At 47.0% G+C, this 18,741-nt stretch overlaps 1 protein-coding gene across 2 annotated transcripts in view; it reads left to right on the top strand.

The window, feature by feature from the left end:
• The first annotated feature begins 855 nt into the window (after window positions 1–855).
• Window positions 856–18,741, top strand: part of CD6 (CD6 molecule) — a 28,124-nt gene continuing 10,238 nt past the window's right edge. For both annotated transcript variants that reach the window (XM_014521025.2, XM_025206949.1), the window contains exons 1-3: window positions 856–1,157; window positions 17,389–17,469; window positions 18,204–18,533. In XM_014521025.2, coding sequence (XP_014376511.2) covers window positions 1,103–1,157; window positions 17,389–17,469; window positions 18,204–18,533 — 466 coding nt within the window. In that variant the 5' untranslated portion in view covers window positions 856–1,102. The remainder of the gene's footprint in view (window positions 1,158–17,388; window positions 17,470–18,203; window positions 18,534–18,741) is intronic.

The raw sequence follows: 18,741 nt of genomic DNA, 5'->3' as shown, positions 1-18,741 counted from the left end.
GATGTGTCAGCGCCTCACATCAATCCCTGCCTACTGACAGTCAAATAGCACAGTGTAAGAGGGAGCTCTCTCAATCGTGTTTCACCTGGTGGATTTGAAGGGTCTATAGAGCACTGTTAGAATATCATGGTCCATTTAGCAACTTTTGTGGGATCATTGGCTCAGAGACCTGTGGGCAGACACCCAACACCTGATTGCCAGTATCTAGCCAGGTACCTGAGCCAAATGCCTTTAAGTTATCAACAGTTTCATAGCAGGAGCCTAGGACAGAAGAAAATCTGTGAAATGCTATGGCAGGAAAGCCAAACGGTTGCTTCTTCTGTGGGTAGGAGAATGTCAGACTCCAACAAGGAGCTGATTTCAAGGAGCTGACTCCTTGCAGTTCTCCTTGTCACACTTGTACTTTCCACACCAAAGCCCTCTGTCCAGCTGAAAGGTGGTCCCACGGAGGAGCAGAGAGGTCTAAAACCCAAAGACAGCATTAGCTCTATTTCCCAAGGAACATCCAGAATGCTCCTGACAGAAGCAACATGCCAGCCCAGTGACTGATATCAGAAAATACCAGGAGCAGCAGATACTGGCTCCAAGTTGGCAGTTCCTCCTAGCAGCTGAACAGAGGGACACTGCCCTTATGCACATGACTTCTGGAGATTCCCAGGCCACTCCTAGCCCTTGGTCTTTGTGTGTGATCTCAGGAGTCCCCCGTGCATGTCCTGATACTTGGTGGGTTCAACAATAGCTGGTGATCCTAGTGTAGATCCCAGCCTATGCAGCCACCGTCCCATCCCCATAGGTTGTTTTCATTTCCCTTCCCGCCCCCTCGACTAATTTGTTCTTTGTCTTTCTGCACTTTGCCGTGTGGCAGTCACCACTGCAGCTGCTCTGCACTGATCAGGTCTTCCTCTTTCCACCCATATGATGCTGAATTGGCTTCCTGAAAATCAAAACCACAAGCCAGAAAAATAAAAAGAGGCAGAGAACTTTCTCTGCAAAAACCATTCACAAGAAAAAGAAAAAGGTTTAGACAGCGCAGGAAGACTACCCGGACCCTCCATCCCCAACCCACGATGAAATTCTTTTCCAGCCTGTGCCAGTGAGAGTAATGGATGTGCTTCGGGTGTTCCTGTTGGCTCTCTCCGTGACGGCACCCAGACCAGGTACCCACCTCTTCCTTCTCAGCATCCCCTTTTCTCTCCTTCTCTTTATGCTGGGATCCCCATGAATTTAGCCTTTCATCTTCTTTGGTTGAATCGTGGTTGCAAGATTCGGGTAGCTTTCTTCTCAGTAGCTGGTACATGATGCCTTTTGCATCATATGGTCTCTGATCTGGGCCCTGTCTTGGACAGCTCAGCGTAGCCCCATTCAAGTCATTTACATCTGTCCATCTCAAGTCAATAGGACTTTGTTGCTATAAATTCAGGGGTGGGCAACAGTATTGCATTGGCAGTTCTTGACCCACAGAACAGGCATACCACAGGATGAGGGGTCTGCCTCCCATTGACCCATGTGACTCCACTGCCCTGGAGTGGTGGACCACCCATAGGGAGACAGGAGAGTTCATTACCCATGTCTTATTCAGTCCACGGCCTCTGTGCCAAAGCTGTTAACTTTCAGGGAGGTATTGCTACCACAGGCCATGAGGGATTACATAGCACAGTCTCTTACTCCAAAAGGAACGGGATAGAGAGCCTTAACTAATTTGTTTTGCATAGGCCTCCCAACAATAATAGAAAGAATGGCTCTGCCATAGGCATGAGGGTGAAAATCAAATGCCTCAGAAATGTAGTGCCCTGCATGACAGGCCTCATGCCCCCTCCCCCTCCCCATGGCATTTCTATTCCCCTACTCTTCAAGAGCCACGCTTACTCCCCTGCTCTGGAACCCATGGCACATCACAGTCCTGGGCCCCTCAACTCTCTGCGCTACACTCCCTCCTTACACACCCCTTGATGTGAGGGTAGGGACATGACCATGATTTTTCTACTCTCTCCTGTCCGAGGAAACACCGATCATCTTACTCTAGCTCCACACCTAACCGAAAGCTCAGCATCTGCAAGCGGACTCTTGTCCTGAGCCCAGCCCAACCATAGCCCCTATCCTGGAAACAGAACTGGGTGAGGTCCCAAGGTGAAATTCAGGGGATTCATTAGGCATAAGACTGAACATAGGGATATGTTGGAGGAGATGCCAGGGAGCAGGGAGTAATCCAGACAGAGGAATAAAAGATGAGCGAGGGGAGATATTTTAGAAATGTCTGTTTTCTTCCCAAGAGGCATGTTCCAGAAGACCTGCTCAGGTGAGAGAGAGAGACAGTACATTGCCGCTCTGCTCTGCTGTGGGGACTTAATAGAGCACCTAAGGGAGTCCCCATCAGCTTTTTCTTCTCCTAGTGAAGACAAGGTGCCAGCATTCATTTCCTGGGGGAAATGGGGCTCCTTGCAGAGCCTGTCATGCCAGAGAAAGTCTATTCTTTTCCATATGTACCATCTGAGATTCCTTCAAGCTGAGGGTGATGGTTTTTCCAAATTAAGGGCCAGGTCTTTAACTGATGTAAATCAATCCGGCTGTGCTGAAGGTGGGTGGCTACATCATTTACACCAACTCTGGACCTGGCCCATAATCATTTAATTAATGCTAGTACAATTCTTCAGAGCACTGCTTCATTATCAATGTCATTCTTATTACTGCTTACCTCTGCCACCAGGATCGCAGGGGGTACACAACTGCTAATGAGGGGCTAACTTAGACCAGTGAGTCTTGAACGTTATCACCTTTCTCGGTCAGTTAGAAGTGCCATCAGTGGTGCTTTCTGAGGAATCTATGGTCTGGTAAGAGAGCCAGTTTCTAATGTATATATGCATTGTTCTTGTGATATCCTCATCATGGGATCCTGGCACTCCACAAACAATTGGTATTGATACTTTCCATGCCTATGTTTTTCTTCAATTCTTTCTGTAACTGATAGTGTTTGTCAGTCTTTTCTTGCGTTTTCAACTAGATATGATTGTCAAATGGGAATGAGAACCCTACAATGAAGTATCCCTTCTTTTTTATAACTCCTGTATCTAGTCTTCTAATAAGAAGAGTAACAATTGAAAAAAAAACATAATTTTTTTGCACTTTTCTTCATATTATTGCTATTCCTCTAGCACCTCAGATATGCCCAGGACAACAATTACTGCTGAAAATAACATAGAAATCCTCTGATATTTCTACCATTGATTGATTGACTGGTTATTGCAGTCTCATTTGTTTCCAGCGCAATGGTGCATGCTATTCCTGCCTCTTCGTTTCTTTGTTACTGTATTGCTGGATTCTTTCTTGCTTGCTGCGGCCCTGAGTGTAATTTGGTGATACAGCATTTTCCTTGTTTGAAGCAATTTCATTTTTAAGTGAACTGGGTTTGGTGTTGCTGGATAATGAAAACTGACTGTTATTTATATGGAATAAATGTTGAGAATGGATCCTTGTGAGATCCTAGTGTAGAACCATGGGGCTAGGGCAAGCTTGTTCCACTGCCCAACCTGCATAGCAAGATGATGGAGTCACCAGGACAGTGAATTCCCTGTCTATTGCCAGTATTAAATCCATAACAAATGCATCATTATCTATCGCTGCTTTGTAACCCATCATGCTCACCATCGTGTTTTATTTCTGCCCTGGTCTTTATTTTCACTCCTAAACTGGGGACCATTCAGAAGAAAAATGAGAGAAAGCATTGCTAAAAATGTTACCATTATTTTTTCTTAAATATCCTGTAATAATTTTCTGAGATGGTAAAATCTCAAGAGATGAGATTATCCATAGACAAGCATTGTTATAGCTCCATTGATTATCGTGTTTTACACCAGCTAAGGCCCAGACCCACTATATTTTTGGATAATTATTTATTTCCACAAGATAATTTCATATTAAAAAAGATATTGCATATTTATCCTTTCTGGAACACTTGAGACTTTAGCAGTTACACTCAGGTAAATGCATCCCAATATATACATGCTAGCAATAGTTTAAAGAATTTGATACATCAAAACCCTATCAACTGATAAAAATAATAGTAGGATTTATAAGCACTTTAATCAGGAATATTCAATGTATAGAATGCCAGTGCTATGTAAATGATTAATAATAACAATTGCTCCATTTCCGTAGGCTATTATTGATCTGAATATCCTGGCATGAGATTATTAACTTAATTAATGGTGTTCACTTCAGTTATTTGTTGTATAAATTGCATAGCATCTCCTGCTTTTCTGTAACCAGTTATATTGAACATCCTTATAAGTGAGGGAAGAAGCCATTCTGTGTTTTTACGTGCATTTTATACCTCTAACATCACATAGATTTCATGCTAACAACATTAGCTTAATAGAATATATTTGATGTGCTTTGAAACAATAAGGAACAATTGGATACAACAATGGCACATATCACATTATGAAACAATAGTATGCATCTTTCTTGATGTTTGTGGTATAGTTAATATAGAACACATTTTCTGTGAGATCTATAAAGATAACCACAGGTTATCACAGACCATTGTCTGAAGTCTTGAAATCAGCAGCTATGCCGAGGATTCATTTTAACATTTGACCTGTGCACACAGTTTTGCTGCTGCCCTTTTATTAAGAAATCCCTCAATCTGATCAGTTCATATCCATCTTAGCACAAGAGCTGAAATGCATCACTATATTAAACACCTAAAGCTCTAAATGGCTAATGCTTATCTTCATCCAACAGGCAGTAGGTACATACACACAGCATCCATTATTAGAGCATCTGGGCATTTCCTAAACACCCCTGTGAGACAGAAAAATGCTGTACAGAAGGAGTAGCTGAGAGAGATAGAATGCCTCTCCTGAGGATATACAGAGCAAGGAATGGGTTTCTTTGGTCCCTGACTTGTGTCATAACTGCTGGGCCAGTACAAATTAATGAGTAGAGAAAGGAAGGCTAGGTTCAGTTTTCTGCTCACGGACACAAGAAAGGTGATTCTTTGTGTTACGTCTTCTACAGAAAATCATTCCACTCCCATCACAGTAGAAGCACCCTAGCTTGCCTTATTCCCTGGCATAAATCCACTGAAATGGAAAAGCAGAATAATGAATTCAGAACGGGTAGCATTTCCAGCGATAGACATCAAAGCATTCACGGACGGGGGATCTGCAGCTCAGCGGGGCTGTCTGCTCTCCACTAAAAATCCTCACTAAAAACAGGCCGTCCATATACGTTAAATAAAAATAAAAGAGAATGAGGAAGGAGAGAGGATAGAATCAAAGAGACAGGACTAAAATGATACAAGCCCCCAAGGGCATAACCTATCAGTGGGGAAGAGATAAGCGTGTTTAGCCTAAAATAAACCCACATTGACAATGAGCTCTATTAGACTGTGAAATTGGTTCCCTGGGGGTACGAAGAGGTGGAAGGCCTGTTGCTCAGTTGGAAGGAACAGAGCACTCAAGGATGCAGGGGCGTAGGCCTGCACTGCCGTGGAATGAATAAAGTGACCTCATTTTTAAAAACAGCCCTAGCTTAGGTGCCTGTCATTTTTCACAAGTACAAGCAACAGCAGCTGCCTGCAAACCAGAAAGACAACTGGGTGTTTGGTGACCACTGTGCTCTGGAGGGTATGATTGGTCAGCATGAAAAGACCAGTTGCTTTACAAAGCTGGCATGTGAAGGACCTGCCACCCTCTATTTCTGTACCATAGGGAGGACACCACTGACTGGCATTTGAAGGAGCAGGGGTCTCTACTTGGAAGTGTCTTGAGCCTGGTATTTGGGTGCTGACTTCACTTTGAGCTGTCGGGCACCCCCATGAATCTAACCCTGTAGGAACCTCAAGGTCTGCACTCAGGATCGGAGGCCACTTTTGACTCCAGCTCTATAGCTCAGTAGCTATAGACCAGGTCCTCAATGGGTATGTTTACATGTGCATATTAATGCGATACAATAAACTCCAGCGCATATCACGCTACAGTTTATTACTCCCAGGAGCTGTGTGTACAGGTGTACCTGGGATGCATGTTGAGCCAAGTCAGAGCCACCCCAGCTGGCAGGGAAGCCAGAGGGTCATCCTACAAACCCAGGGCTGCTCCTACCCAGCTCAACATGCTGCAGAGGGGCTGGCTGGGCCACGAGGGTGCTCCAGTGCAAGGCTAACCAGCAGGCACCCCCCCACACTGAAGCACCCTCATGCCCCAGCTACCTGGCTCAGCGTCTACATGTGCACTGCTGTGCATGAAAAAAACTGCACAGCAGAATCGTTCTTGTATTCTGCAAATACAAGTAGTACTAACCTGCTGTGACGTTTATTAGTTTTCTGCGGCCTCATAGGAGTGCACATGTAGATGCTGAAACATTTACTGCAGAGCTAATTAGGCAACTCCACAGTAAATGTCTTACGTATATATGCTCAGTGAGCGCAAATGGGCTTTAGATTAACTCTGGCAGCCCATATGCTCCAATTAAACTGATTTACACCAACTGAGGATTTTGCCATTGACTCTGAGGAATCAGCATCAAATTTACTCAAACTCTGGATTTGGCCCTGGATCTGCAGGGAATGGGGGCAGAAGAAAAAAAAAGGAAGGCCATTTATTCTGAGGTACTGAGGTTAAAAGCAGAGATGGAGAGCTGGAGTGAAAAAGGGTTTAATTTAGTTTGGAAGTCATTCACATGGCTGGAGCAATCCAGGACAGTTTACTCAGCAGGACAGCAATGGCATCATCACTGTGAGCATTTGCTGTGAGAATGAGTATGTTGATGGAAACAGCATATCACTCAGCCCAGTGAGCTAAAGATGGAGCAGATCCGCTCAGTCCTTTAGTTCAACCACTGGTGTCTGATTGTTTCCCTTCAGTGCATCCACCAGCATCTTGTCCACTCTGGCTTTGATGGGGCGTCCCCCGCTTTGCTTGGAAGGAGGGTTCCAAAATTGTGAAGATTTACCCCCAGGAAGGGATTTCCAGATATCCAGCTTATATTTGGCTTTGCTCTATTTCACCCCTCACATTCCAGGATATCTCTGCCCTGGAATTCACCCTGTGGTTTCCAGTGCTTCTGGCTGTTGCAACAACCTTGATAAAGGGAAGTGAGCAGAATGGAGGCAGTGATTTCTGCCTGAGTGTCCAGATGGCCCAAAGGAAGAGTTTGAGGAGGTAGTCAACCCCATTCATCCTAGGTGGGTTTTTGTGAAGACAGTGATTCCAGCCTTCGGCATTTCTGCTGTGGGATCTGCCATCTTGTTGCCATTGAGCACCCAACATTTTGTTTTCTGCCTTTCTGACCGGCCTGCAACTACCTCTTGCTCAGGAGCTTTGCCAACCAGGGGTGTTAATTGGGTTATAGTGTACGTTTCTAAGATGGTTCACACTGGAACCAGCCAGTGGCAGGTTGAAGGGTCCAGGGAGGAGGCAGGCAAAGATGGAGGTTAGAGGGTTGTGCATTTCGGAGAGCGTAGCTGGGTGGTGGGAGGGAGAGAAATCCTTGATAATTATCATTGTTGACAATAGTCATCACCAGAACATAGGTCAGCGACTCCTAATGCGCTGTTGCTGACGGGTATCTTGCAGTATTCAGCTATGCTAATGTTGCTGCACAGTGTCGAGACTCTTGCCGCAGAGTCTAGCCCTGGTGTGTGAGGAGCACACAGGGCCTTGTTTATACCCCCACAACCTAAGGCCAGGGATGCCTTTACATTCTGGAAAACCTTGGCAGTTAGAGCAGGGCCTTTACTTTTAACACTGGGTGGGGAGTTGGAGGCCAGAAAATCTAGGATGTCTATGACCAGCATGGTTGGTCATGATGTGCTCCTCTAGTCGTGGTGAACAGAGATGGCAGCAGCATGGCTAACCCCATTGCATATCTGACCTCACTTCTAATTAAAGGCTGCTATGTTTTCATGATGATTCCTTCGTTCTCAGCGTCCAGCTGTAACTCTTTGTCTCAGCAGAGCTAACTCCCAGAAATGTTTTCCCTTATGCCCTTCATCTTCCCATCAGGTGCTTTCAAGCTGTAATGATCACCAGGCTCACTAAAGACAGTCAGGCACAAATGAGAAGAACTAAACAAAAACATTATTGTGGAGCAGGCAAGCCCCTGCAGACCCTAACTCTAAATGAGGGATCAGCGCTCAACTTCTTCACTCTCTTAAGTTAGGGAACATCTCTAAATTATAGCTTCTATCACTACACAAGTCTTTTCTCAAGTCACCTGCACCCCTTAGAAAGAAGCAGCGGTATTCTTGAGTAGTGGGTCCAAGTGAAGCAGAGCTATATTTTTGCCAGAACTGGCGCTGCCACAGAAGGCCTTTTTAATGAAGGACTTCTGGCACGCCCAAAATGTTCTCCCTCAAATATTGATGCCCACACTGGGAAAACACTCCACTGGCTCTTGCATATGTCCCTGGGCTACGCGAGAGCCACAGTCCCTGATCAGGAGCAGATTGAGTTAGTGACATCTCACCAGGTTCCCTGAGAGGGACTGAACTAATGTGCTTGAGATTCATATGATGTCCCAGCATATTCCTCAGTTCTGCCTCATGGGGCTGCAAACAATTAGGCCTTAGACTGAATCAATAAAGACCCTCCAAGAGGATTGCCCTCCATGGGCTGGTCCCCAGCTGGTATAAATCAATATGAGCTGTTGTACACCAGCTGAGGGTATGGGCATAATCTTAGCTTGGCCTGTGTTCTCTGCCTTCTTTCCCTGACAAGCCAGGGCCCTGATCCTGGAAAAAAGTTGAGTACACATTTCATTTATAGCTTGCAAATCGACCCGTTCATTTCTATGAGAATTCTTGTGTGCATCAATCATGCACATCGCTCTTAGCCTAAGCCATGATAATTGTTCAGTTACATTGATTACACAAGAAAAATATAAGAGCAGAGTGCTGTTGGGTGCTGAGGACTGTAGATACTGAGGGCCAGGAGGAGCTATTTCTGTGAATAGTGGGAGAGCATCCATCACCGAGTGTAAAAGTTTGAATCTCAGTTCATGAGGTGCACTCCAGAATAGGTAACGGCCTGTCCGTACCACAGCATGGCTAGGACTGTTTGGAAAACTCTGAGATATTTGCAATGTTGGCAAGAAACAGCTGCTCGTTCCTGTTTTCTGACAAGCTCTGTTATTGGAAAATTTCAACATTTCATTGAAAAGTGGAATCAACCGATTCACCTTCCTCCTCCTCAGTTTTTCTAACACCTCAAGTTCATTCGTTCGTTTTTCAACAAAAGAAACGGACTGCTACTAAATTAATGACTCATTGCTGAGCCAGATCCTCAGCTGGCTTTCATCGACTTCCAGGGAGTTCTGCCAATTTACACCATCCCAGAATCTGTCTCAGTGTGTCAAGGACAGGGTGGCCAATTGTCACGATCTCACTGTGAATCCCATATTATCTGTTGTTTTTCTAAAAGCCCCAGTTCCCAGAGTCATGTTATTCCATAAGCGTCTCAGTTTTCATTTAAAAATGAAAGTCTTCAGCCCTTGCATTTGAGGACGAAATCTCAAAAATGTGAGTCCTGCCAAAAGATTCATAAACCAGAAGGCCAATACAAACAAGTTGCGTAATGGGGGTGGGTAAGTAGGGCACCAATGCAGGGCATAGACATAGAGGGGGCACACAATTGGCAGCCACTACCAGCCCAGCTATCAACACAGCTGAAACCCAGGCGCTGCTGGTACCCAGCACACAAAAATGGCTTGTTATACCTCTAAAATAAAAACAAACAATCTGTATTATTTTTAAGCAAATGTCATGATTTTAGGGGACAGTCAGGTGTAACTGATTGTTTTTTAATGCTCACATTGACAATTCTCTAATGTAGCTAGATTTTCTTTAATATGCATATCACAAGTCACAATTACTTGTTACCATAGTCAGCCACGGGATGAATTTTCAGTTATTTTGAGGCTCATGGACTCCTTCTTGCCCCCTCTTCTGCCCCCCGACAGACGCTCACACAATAAAGGGCTGGGAGCTGCTGGCCTGATATTCAGAACAAAAACCTGAGCTAAAAAATCCTGGGTTGTCTTCCTGGCTCTGACAGTAACTCTCTGGGTGAACTTGGCAATTAATTCATTTAATTCCTCTGGCCCAGATCCTCAAGAGGTTTATGCACCTAACTCCTCATGGGTACCTGAGCCCACATGTCTCCACCATTAACATGGATACCATGGGAGTTAGGTACCTAAATATCTTTGAGGATACGGACCTTATTTCTCAGGGGAAGGAGTCATGGGGAGTAATCTTTTGGTTATATGGCTGTGCCGTGCCCAACACCATAAGGCCCCAAGCCCAACTGGGCTCTTGCTGCTCTGCTAACGAGCTGATGAGGAAAATTATGTATTCTTCATCCCTTCATGGGGAATGCTGACTTTTGGTCAAAAATTGAAAAACACAAAAAACAGATTAAAATGGCCAGCTTCTAGGATTTATCATTTTCTAAGGAGAAATCAGCTCTGAAAAAAGAAAAGCAAATGCTTTCAGCAACAACAAAAAATATTGCTTAATCAACAACCCAATTTCCCTCTGGAAAAAGGTTTCAGTGAAAAATAGTTTTCAATCAGCAATCATAATAATAAGTAATAATGCAATTTTGAAGGGCTGGGGTAGCCCCAGGTAAAGGGGAGGACAAAAGTGCATATCATAAGGAGGCTAATGATTTATAGCTATATGGCTTCTCTTTTATGAGTATGTTCACCCTGCAAATGTTCACCCATGTATGTTGATTTCTGTAGGGTTCATAGCTTGATCCTCTCCAAGCAGCTTATAAATATTCTTCCATTAAGCTTCTGGCTCTCTCATTCTGCCCGGTCTTGTTTGGACCCTGTGCAGCCTCCCACATTTAGCCATGTGTCAAACTCATCAGGTCCAGGTCTCTAGTGAGGATCTGTGGATTCCTCAGAGAATGAGGCCTCTACCCCATACTTAGCTGATCTGATGGGACAGCCAGCAAGCAGGGCCATTAAGCAGAGAGGCAGGTGCAAAAATCAGAGGTGATGGGGGGGGTGCAGATGAGCCAGCAGCAAACACCGTGCACTCACAGCTTTACAGCTCAGTTACACAACAGCCGTCTGCAGTACAGGAGGCTGGATTCTCAGCTTCAAGCTCACACGGGGTAACAGCTTATGGGAAACCCCTGTGACCCCCATGGGCCCTGATGATGTACATCACTTTTGCTGCATTGAAGATACAGGGCCAAAACGCAAGCATCAGTGTCACCAAGACAGATTTCTTGCAGGTATGAATTTGTCTGGGCTCCACCGTGGGTCAGTGGGCTGGATCCTGGAGTGGTGTAAATCAGCATTGCTCCATTGGAGTCAATAGGCCAAATCCATGGCTGGTATAATTAAGCTTCAGTTCCATTGGGCCAGCTCCCCGGCTGAGATAAGTCAGCATTGCTGTGATGGGCCAGATATGGAGGTGGGGTAAATCAGCATGAATGTATTTGAGTTGGTGGGCCAGATCCCAAAGGGGAATTCAATCTTTGGACTCTGTGCTGATCACCAGGTGTCTTCACCACTTGAAAGTGTAAAGGAGAAGAAGGGAGGTCTATACAGGGGGTGAGCTAACACATGGGGCTGAGGGTTAGTGGGGAAGACTCACTGTTGGGCCTTGGGCTACTTACTTAGACCCTGACGCAGAGCTCCGTGTATTCAATAGAAAAGCTCCCTCTGAGCTGTGTGGACTTTGTACCAGGCTGTGGGCTTGTCTTATCTCCAAAGTCTCTGGTTCAGGGTAACAAAACTCATCTGACCCGTGGGGTTGGTGGCTGGGGAGGATGGTGAGATTCTAGTACTTCACAATTGTGTGGACAGCCAGCAATGGCATGTGATATGGGAGAGCGCAGTATGGTTTAGTGGGGAAAGCAGCGAGGGGAAGGAAGCTTGACAGTCAAGGTTGACTCACCAAACATTCTTGTCAGTCCTGGTTGTTTGGAAAGAAAACAAGGGCAGAACTCATTTTACGCTCTGGCCCAGAATTATGTCCAAAGGGGCAAATTCCAAGCCAACAGGAGGTCTCATCCTTGTCAGCAGAATAAGAGTGATTTCAGGCAATGTGCTTTGTTCTTGACCCCATGCCCCTACCCTCCTGGCCACATTTGCAAGATTGCAAGATGCCAGCAGAGTGTTGACTTCACTAGGTATCATGCAAGATGTACTTGTGCTGGTGCAGTGGCACCCAAGGGCCCAGTGCTACCCTGCCATGTGGTGCATGCCAGCTGCCATAGATGTAGCAGTTCTTCTGGACTGGGGTTGATCCTTGGGTATTTGAGCTGCAATGTCAGCGCTTAGCCTTGGGCTTTCAGAGGTGATCATGTGCATCTGGGTAGCTCACCCTCCCATGGGGAAGAGAGAGAGAGAGAGAGTTTGTGCATGAATGGATTTCAGACCAAACTATTTCCAAACTCTTGCTGCCAGAAAAGTCACTAACTTAGGGCAGGAAGGTGCATAATGAATTCTTATTAATAATTGTATTAGTAGTACCACCATCTTGCATTGTATAGGTGTGTGAAAACACCATGCTTCAAGGCTTTTGTTGGTTACCTGTAAAGGCTAGAAAGGATTTTTCACCCTCATGAATGCTACTAGTTTCTGAGGGATGGTTTCACTTTCCTTTAAAGCACTGAGACATTGACCAGAGCTAAGGCTACGGGCTTTGAACTAGAGAGTACTGATGTTCCTGCTGCTACTTATAAACCTAGAGGTTCCTGGCTAGAGGGCTTTGCTCTTCTGCTCAGGTTTGTATTTATCATCAGATCTCTGGGCAGGAAGGAATTCTTCCCCTAGGTCAGATTGGCCTGGACTATTTTTTGGAGAGGAGGGCTACCTCCCTCTGTACTGTGGAGCCTGGTCTTCCTCCCAGTTTCTCGACTAACCAGCTACTTCCCTCTTCTTGCTGTGGCAGTGCTCTCATCTTCACTGCTTTTACCTGCGGCAAGGTGTAGGGCAGGGGTCAGCAATCCTCAGCACGTGTGCCGAGCATGGCACGTGAGGCCAATTTGCACAGCACACCACAGCCAGTCCCAGAGCCCAGGCTGCTCCCAGTACAGCCTGCAGCGTCCCAGCTGCCTGCTGGGAGCAGCCCGAGCTCTGTGGCTGGCAGCAGCTACCCAGGGCCGGCTGCAGCCGGGAGGCTCCAAACAGCTGTGCCAGGCTCCAGAGCCCCGGCATCAGCTCCATACCAGCATGTGCACCCGCACATCAGAGTGGCTGGTGGGGGAGGGGCCTCAGGCAGCGCATCTTCAGAAGATTCAGTGCTGATTCAGAGAGATTCGGAGATTCGGCCATACACTATAATGGGGAATCACTGAAATACCTCTACCTTTGTCATTTTTGGCAGATTTGGATGAAAACAGCAGAAATGTTAGCCCCTTCTGAGAGCATGAAGCCTGCCAAGTTTCAAGAAGATAGGTACACAGGGTTTTGGGAAACTGCACCTCAATCTGATGAAAGCAAAACTTGTGTTCTGTGTGTGTGTTAAGGCAGATTTGGATGAAAACAGCAGGCGTGGTAGCCCCTTATGAGGGCATGAGCCCTGCCAAGTTTCAAGGAGATACATGCAGGGGTTTCTGGGAAACTGCACCTCAAGGTGCTGACAAGCAAAACTCATGACATGTGTGACTTTGTGTGTGTGTTAAGGCGCAGCAGGGTGAAAACTGCAGGGAGGGTAGCCTGTAACAGGGGGCCTCCCCAGTGCTCAGGCAGAAACAGCTCACAGAAGGGACAGAAAGGCTGCAGACAGAGGCTTATGTGCTGTTTCTACATCCCTCCCCCAGAGCACTGTGATTGGAAGGGGACTCAGGGAAAGATTACAGTCACTGGCCAGCTACAGATGTCAGTCTTTCCCTCCCTGCTCCCCCTCCCTCTTCTCAGTTTCTGTTCCCCTGAAATACTGCCTTCCAAATCTCCAAATCTTTTTCTGAATCTTTTCTGAATCGATTTGGAGGGGTTTTTTGGTCCCCCAATTCGATTCAGATTTAGTGATTCAGCCTCCAAATCGGGCCTAATCTTCTCTGAATCAAATCGGCAACCGAAACTTCTCACACTTTGCACCATATAGATGAACTAAATCAAGCTAAATCAGAGATGCACAAGCAGAGATGCAGAATCCAGGTCCCCAGTGTGCTCAGTGCTGAGTAACAACAGTAATAATAATGTGCTTACAATAGCAACAATAGTGTGCTCAGTGCTGTGAAGCAATAGTAAGAGACAGCCCAAAAGACCCTCACCCCCATTTGCCCATCTGTGGCATGCCTCATGTTTTCAGTGACTCCTGCCAGTATCACCCAGGGATTCTGCAGAAACCTACCTAAGATTTGAAGTCCATTGCCTTAACCACAAGACTGTCCTTTCTGCTGTTCTTACCCAGCATGGGCTCCTCAGTTGCCTTCATCCTCCAGAAAGCTGATGAACCTCTCTGAGACTTTGGGAACTGCCATCATTCATGCAATGAGGGAAAAGGGGGCTGACAAGGCAGAAAGTGATAAGGCCACTGTTGGGGGTACAGAGGAAATGGCTCTCACTCTAAGACTGGATGGAGGAGAGATAAGGCTGGAGTAGAGCGAGCCGAGAAGGAAATAGAGTCTGGAAGGTAGATGCAATTTAGATCAGAGGAACATTTTGGCCTTGGGATAAAAGAGCATGGAGGATGAGACAGTTTTAACTGGGTTTAGTAGCTCGGATTCTAGCCTTGGGACCAGTCTGGGGTTGCCCGTGAAATGCCAAAGCTGAGTTGAAACCCAAATAACCTTGGCCTCCTTGTTATTGTAACCCCAATTAGCTAACTCTGATCCACCAATCCCAATTTAAATGTACACTTTTTTGCAGTGTAAATCTAACCCATAGATCAACATCAGTAAGTGTCAAACAGGAAGAGACATCGCTGTATTTCTGTTTTCCAAGGAGCTCAGCTTCTCAGTTAGCATTTCTAGCAGGAAGGCATAGATGGGATTTCCAGTCACCAGAAAGCAGGTTATTTCCCATCAACCCCAGAGGTCACCCACCACTTCCCCTGTTTCTCTTTCTCTCTCTCTGTCTCTCACCCTCACCCACTCTCAGGTCCCTTTGCAATATCTAGAGAGGTATCAACAAGTCAGGGCTAAACCCAGTTTGAAGAAGGTATAAACATTTAGGAGAATCAAAATAGTGTCTGCTGCAAGGCTTCTTCAGGGCATGCACTATTCACTAGCAGGGTCAGGAGGGAAGCTCTCTCCAGGGCATATAGTCTTGCACTAATGCAGTGTGGGATACATTTCTTCATTTGGCATTAGGATTTGGCATTAGGTACTGCCTGAGGTGGGACAGCAAACAAGCAGATACAAGGGAACATTTCGCAGACTAGAAAACCCTCGGAACATGAAATCATTGAGCAGGTGATCTTCTGCTCTCTTTTAATAAAATGGACTAAAGCAGAGAATCGTGGAAAAAGGCCGTAGTGCCGTTGTGGGTATACAAAGCAGTTTATAGGCCTGGTGTGATCCTTGCCCCTGGAGGCTGACAACTGACCAGGCAAAATTAAGATGCAACTGAGTGACGGGAAGGTATGTGACCACACAGCAAAGGGCCAGATTCTCATACCCGTACACTGAACCACCATTGACTGCACATACATAGCCCTGGGAGGATGTTCACACTGTGCAGAATTACTTGGTGGTGGAAGCCCTACTCATTTGATGGGAACTGGCACTAGACTGGTCAGGGCCCAACTCCTGATGGTTCCCACCCCTTGTTAGTGTTAACAGTCTTGTTTGTAGTACGATTGCACTGGGGGCTAAATCAGAGGAGATTGGAGAAGACTGGGAAGGATGGTAAGGTTGCTGGGTGTACTGGATGGTGAAGGAAAACAGGCTATTCACAAATCAAAGAGAGGGCCCAAACCCTCTGCTGTGGGGTAAGTTGTCATTGCTTTGCTGAAGCCCATGGTGCTACATAGATTTACACCACCTGGGGCCTTGTGGTCAGGGCATCACTGTCACATCACAGCAGCAAGGATCTGGCAGCTTCATCAGCACAGGTTTGTCTGCAGCACTTAAGCAAAAGGCCACATCAGTGGATGCTTAGCGGGTGAGCGCTTTCAGGAATCGGCTGGTGTTTCCATTGTGTCCCTGGTGAAAGCGGGCCTGTCTACTCGGCTCCTTTGACCTTCTCATTCATCACAGGGACATACCTGAGCGCTGGGAGCTTTCTCACTGCCTCCCAATCAAACACACCCAGAGATGAGCACTGACAAATCTGGCTCCCAGGACTGTACTCCAGGGCAGTCCCAGACCAGTTGCTTTGCCCATGGTAGCAGGAGAAAAGCTTTAGAGTTAGTGCTACTACAGAGTCTGAGATGAGGATGCTGCGAGCAGATGCTCTACTCTGCTCCAGCAGAGCATGGGAGCCACAGCACTGTGGCATCTGGGTTCTCTGTAGACAAGAGCATATGTTTTCCTGGTGGCTTTCAGCAGTCCTCCAAGTCCTCCAGCTAATTGGGGCTTATCCAAAATGGCATCAAATTAACATTTTTTCCATGAGATCAGAGTCCATTTGTCTTACTTGCTCCCTCCCCTTTTCTATTCCAAGGGATTTTGCCCCTGAAGGAGAAAGAAGTGAGCACTTTCTGTAAGCTTCCTGGTGTGAATTGGTTAGCGAAGGAGCTCTTTCCTGCTCTCATCTGGGCCTTCAGTGGGGATGAATTGGTGCTGCCGGGGCTGAGAAAATCATGCCAGTTTATATCAGCTGAGCATCTGGCCTTCGGTTTGCAAACAGTTTGCAAAGATCAGTATAAAAGGTAACCCAAGGAGAAGCAACCGCCAACCATTTGTGAGCATACCGGAACCTCTGTAAGATGGTGGCTCCTGGAGGTGCAGTGAGTGGGTGATTGGCTGCAAACCCTGATAGCACGCGCTTCAGAAGCGACATGGAGCTGGAAGAAGAACTGAGGTTCAGGGGCCAAATGCACATCAAGCATGTACAGCTGCAACTCCAGTTGTCAGTCAGCAGACTTGTTCCTGCTTGCACCAGTTTGGCCCTAGATATGCATCTGTCTACATGTCTGTCTGTCTACCTAAGCATTTTTTCTGCTCTCATAACTCTTGCATTCCTCATGCCCCAAAGATTCCTCAGCGCTTGCTGTGACTATAAGTCATGTACTGGCCAGGGGCAGGAAATCTGTTTTCCTAAGAACTCCAGCCCAACTTAGCAAGTCGCAGAGCTACCTTTGGGTTCAGGTCAACATCCGGTGTACACAGCTGCTGGCTCAGCTGCCCTTTAAGCACCAGAGACTGGTCCAGGGCAGGAGGTTTCCTGAGTGTGCTTCCCTGGTGAGTATCAGGAGATCTGTACTGGCACCAGGTGGGAAATCTCACTCCAGCCTAAGACTCTCTGTGTTTGTCCCAGGCCTGCTGGAGTTGGTGGTGCCTTCTGCCTTCCCTGAGAACATCACACATGGCAGTGATGGGAACATGCATGCAGAACCAGGTGAGGATGCTTTGGGGAAAAGTCCCCTTGCCCTTGCAATGGGCTACTCTCCCATAGTCAGGGCCTGGGGTGGCATATACCAAGGGATTCCCTTATGCAGGATGTTGGCCACACATTGTATCTGGAAACTTCTGGCTCCTCATGAGGAAATCTGGACACACAAGTGCTGGCCACAGAGGAGTGAGGACAATAGCCAGGAGCAGATGGAGCAAGGATGGGCTGGGTATTACCAGCATTACTGGATGATAGAAGTGCCCAAAGGAGGAAGGGTGGTAGGACAGCGGCCCCTGATGCCATAGGTAAGGCACTGAGTGGTGGCAGGCATACCAAGACTGTTGCAGTACACCCCCTTGCTGGGATTCCTCTCTGCCAAGGCAGGCTGCCACAGCATGGTTACTGTTTTTTTTTGTGGCCACCCAGGGGTGCCTGGCACTTATCTATATGATGTTTTGATTAGAGAGGAAGGAAGCTGTGTAGGCAGCAGCGTGTTTTTCACCTGCCATGCTCACAAAGGGTGTTGTGTTAGTCACTTGGCTTTGTGAACAGCCACCCTCTGCCCCACTAGCTGGAGCAGAGAATTTCAAAACAAGCCTGGCAAAGGGTGGTCCATGAGGGCACCAGCTGCACTGGGGCTGCTCCAGGCATGGTCCATATTGGCACCCCTGCAACTATGCAGGGCGCCCTAAGGGCCCATCTCCTGGGTGGTCTCTGAAATAATATGTGCTTCCCAACAGAACTTTCAAGGGAGGAACCCTTCCGCCTGGTGAATAATAACAGCACCTGCGAGGGCACCGTGGAGGTCCATTACCATGGGATGTGGGTGCCAGCGTGTGGGGATTCGTGGAGCATGAAGGCTTCTCATGCAGTCTGCAGACAGTTGAACTGTGGTGTGGCGAAGTGGGAGTCAGCACCTGCAGAGAAAGAACCCCTGTACACTTTTCAGAGCTGCCCAGCCATAAACATCAGCTGCGGGGAGCTGGGAAGCCAGGAGGAGCACTGCCTCGTGCAGCTCTCAGTCTCGAGGACATGCTGCAGTGGAAAGCTGGCCCATATCACCTGCACAGGTAGGAGGCCACGTCCCACAGAGCCAGGGCTGACTGCTCCTCTTGGGAAGCCATCTCTGCCCCCTGGTCTCAGCACAGTGAAGGTTTCTGCTGCTCCTCCATCCCTATCAGCAACCTGCCTCCTGCAGGGCAATGACTGGTCCTCCTCTGCCTCTGTGCACTGGCCAAATCAATGCCTCTGAGTGAGTGTTGCCTCCTCCTCCTCCCA

The sequence above is a fragment of the Alligator sinensis genome, unplaced genomic scaffold, assembly GCF_000455745.1.
Source record: "Alligator sinensis unplaced genomic scaffold, ASM45574v1 scaffold437_1, whole genome shotgun sequence".
Taxonomy (NCBI): domain Eukaryota; kingdom Metazoa; phylum Chordata; order Crocodylia; family Alligatoridae; genus Alligator; species Alligator sinensis.
Note: the sequence above shows the minus strand (reverse complement) of the source record. Positions and strands in the feature narration are given on the sequence as shown.